This window comes from Palaemon carinicauda, chromosome 38 (genome assembly GCF_036898095.1).
Source record: "Palaemon carinicauda isolate YSFRI2023 chromosome 38, ASM3689809v2, whole genome shotgun sequence".
NCBI lineage: Eukaryota > Metazoa > Arthropoda > Malacostraca > Decapoda > Palaemonidae > Palaemon > Palaemon carinicauda.
The window spans coordinates 21698529-21701028 of NC_090762.1; the positions used below are offsets into that span (position 1 = coordinate 21698529).

Sequence of the window (2500 nt, forward strand, 5' to 3'; positions counted from 1 at the left end):
TTTGTGTACCATTGAAGAAAGACAAACGTGAATAGTCAAATCTAAATATTTTTATGGGTTTATTATACTTAACCTACCCGCAAACATCAGCATACAGGAAACGCATTTATGCAGGTTTATTTTTAAATTTCTCTCAAAATCTCATTTTATCGGCAAGGCCTCCCTGAATTATTTATGGATAATATAATTCGATTATCTTTTATTTCTTTTTAATATTGAGCGAGTGTGCATTAGTCTCTCCTTAAAAGAGACTTGACACTATTCCTATCCAAAGCTTAAGGTAATATTCAGGCAGTTGTGTCTGTCGAAGTTTGCATCAGCACTGGTTCTCTGATAAATGCATTGAAATCGTTAACATTCAGATATGCACCCTACCTGTTTAATGCTTCGTTATGTATTTTTCCTATAGATATATATAAAAAATATCTTTTATATGATAGACCTTGTCAGGGATAGATATCAATACAATATATTTTTGTAGGGGTGAACCAGGAAGTAGTGGGAGCTACATACGACTACAATAGCATCAATAAATCGGACAGTATTTCCCCCCTGAGGTGGCATTCAGTATGTCTAGTTGTAGATCCAGAGAGGTTTATTTTACACGTCAACAATGAAACTGTTTACAAACAAGCTCAAAACAAACCCTTAAATCTAAGAGGATCACTCGTACTAGGACAAGACCAAGACGGATTTGACAAGGGATACTCTCCTCACCAGGCTTTCATGGGGAAAGTCACTGGACTGACATTCTGGAAGACAGCTCTAATGCCTAAACAAGTCTGGGAATGGCACGAATGCATAGATGGGGAAGTTCTCCCTCTTCTGGCTTGGACCAATATTACCTTCAATACCTATGGTAACTTAAGGACAGAAGAATTTGAACTCTGTAGCCAAAGGACCGACTTGAATGAAAATAACGTGTTCCTTTTCCCTGGGGAGAAAACTTGGCAGGAAGCTTATGATTTATTGAAGAAAATGGGGCTGGAGATTGTTGTTCCAAAAAATGAGGAGGAGGTACACGTAATAAGCAAACTACTTGGAAAATACCACGATTATTGCAAATCATCAGTGAACGCTGCCAAGTGTGTCTGGATTGGATTGATGTGTAAGGAGAAGGGAAGAGATTTTTTTGATGCTTACACCAAACAAAATATCTCTTACTCTGTCTGGGATCAGAAGAGTTTGATGAAAATGAAAAAGGGAGTCGGCAACGACTGTCATGCAGTTCAGGACGAAAATTCCACTTGGCGCACAGAAGTCGGGAATACTAAATTTTGCTATGCTGGCGTCATGAGAACAGTTGGAACAATGTACAGCTTAAAAGGAGACATTAAGTCAGAACGCTGCAAGAAAATAAGCTTTGTTTTGGCTGGTTACGAGGAGAGGGAACTCTACTTTCACAGTGGATGCGGATTTTGGATCAGGCGAGTGGGTAAAGGGCAATGGAAGCTTTACGACAGCATTAATAAAATATATATGGCCTCTTTATTTATGGAAGATGACTTGCCATTCGGCGTTCGTTACTGGAATTGGACTGCAGAAAGATACGAAGGGAAAAGACTAATGACATTTAGTGCTTGTGAAGAATTCACCTGCTCAGATGGGAGTTGCGTACCACAATCTCAGCGGTGTGATGGTGTGGTCAATTGCCAAGACGGCTGGGATGAAAACAACTGCCACACTGCGTCAAAACCCGTAAACCAGAGTCTAGCTTCTCCACCTCCTGGGCTTTTTCTAGACATTTTCATCCGCCTAAATCGCATAACTAATGTCGATCTTCTTGGGATGAAATTTGATGTTGATTTCTTTATCCAACTGGAGTGGATAGACCAACGACTACAGTACTACAATCTGGCCCTTGACAAGAGAACTATCCTATCCTTCGGCGATGACTCGATTGCAGAGGTAAGATACTGTAAAGTTTTACCAAAATGCATTTATTTTTGTACTGTAGATATTAGAATAATAAAGTACCTCTAACTGACTAAGTCATACCCGGAGTTAATGAACACATATAGGTGTACCTATACACACAGTCAGTGTTGTAACTAAATTAAGAAAGCGAAATATAAATTGGAAAGAGGGATAACATTAGAGTACGAACACCAGGGGCCCTTTAGACTAGAGATTTTTAAAGATGCATCAAAGTAAATCAAAATACAATGATCAAAGACCAGCGCACTGACCGGTAGGCTATACAATTGAAGAAAATTTTAACAATTACATTAACAGCAGGAACTTTATTTCCAAAACTTATTGTTATCAATAAGCCTTTGTTTCGTTTTAATAAGAATAAAACGACTTTATAATGCTTAATCTATTATTCCCAATACTTGGAAGGAGGGTTAGTCTCAAGGGGACGAGGGTTTTCAAGCTGCCATCCAGATCAGCATTAATCTAAAGCTGTATAATTGAGCGTAATTGGCAACATTTTTGTGTTCATGTGTATCACAAAAACTATCTGATAGTTTTTGGTTATTTACTATTAGCAGGCAAT

The 2500-nt window shown here is 38.4% G+C and overlaps 1 protein-coding gene across 1 annotated transcript in view; it reads left to right on the plus strand.

The window, feature by feature from the left end:
- LOC137630443 (uncharacterized) overlaps nt 1-2500 on the plus strand; it is a 7806-nt gene that overhangs the window by 936 nt on the left and 4370 nt on the right. The window contains exon 3 of the mRNA XM_068361915.1: nt 482-1908. Within this exon, the coding sequence (XP_068218016.1) occupies nt 482-1908 (1427 nt within the window). The remainder of the gene's footprint in view (nt 1-481; nt 1909-2500) is intronic.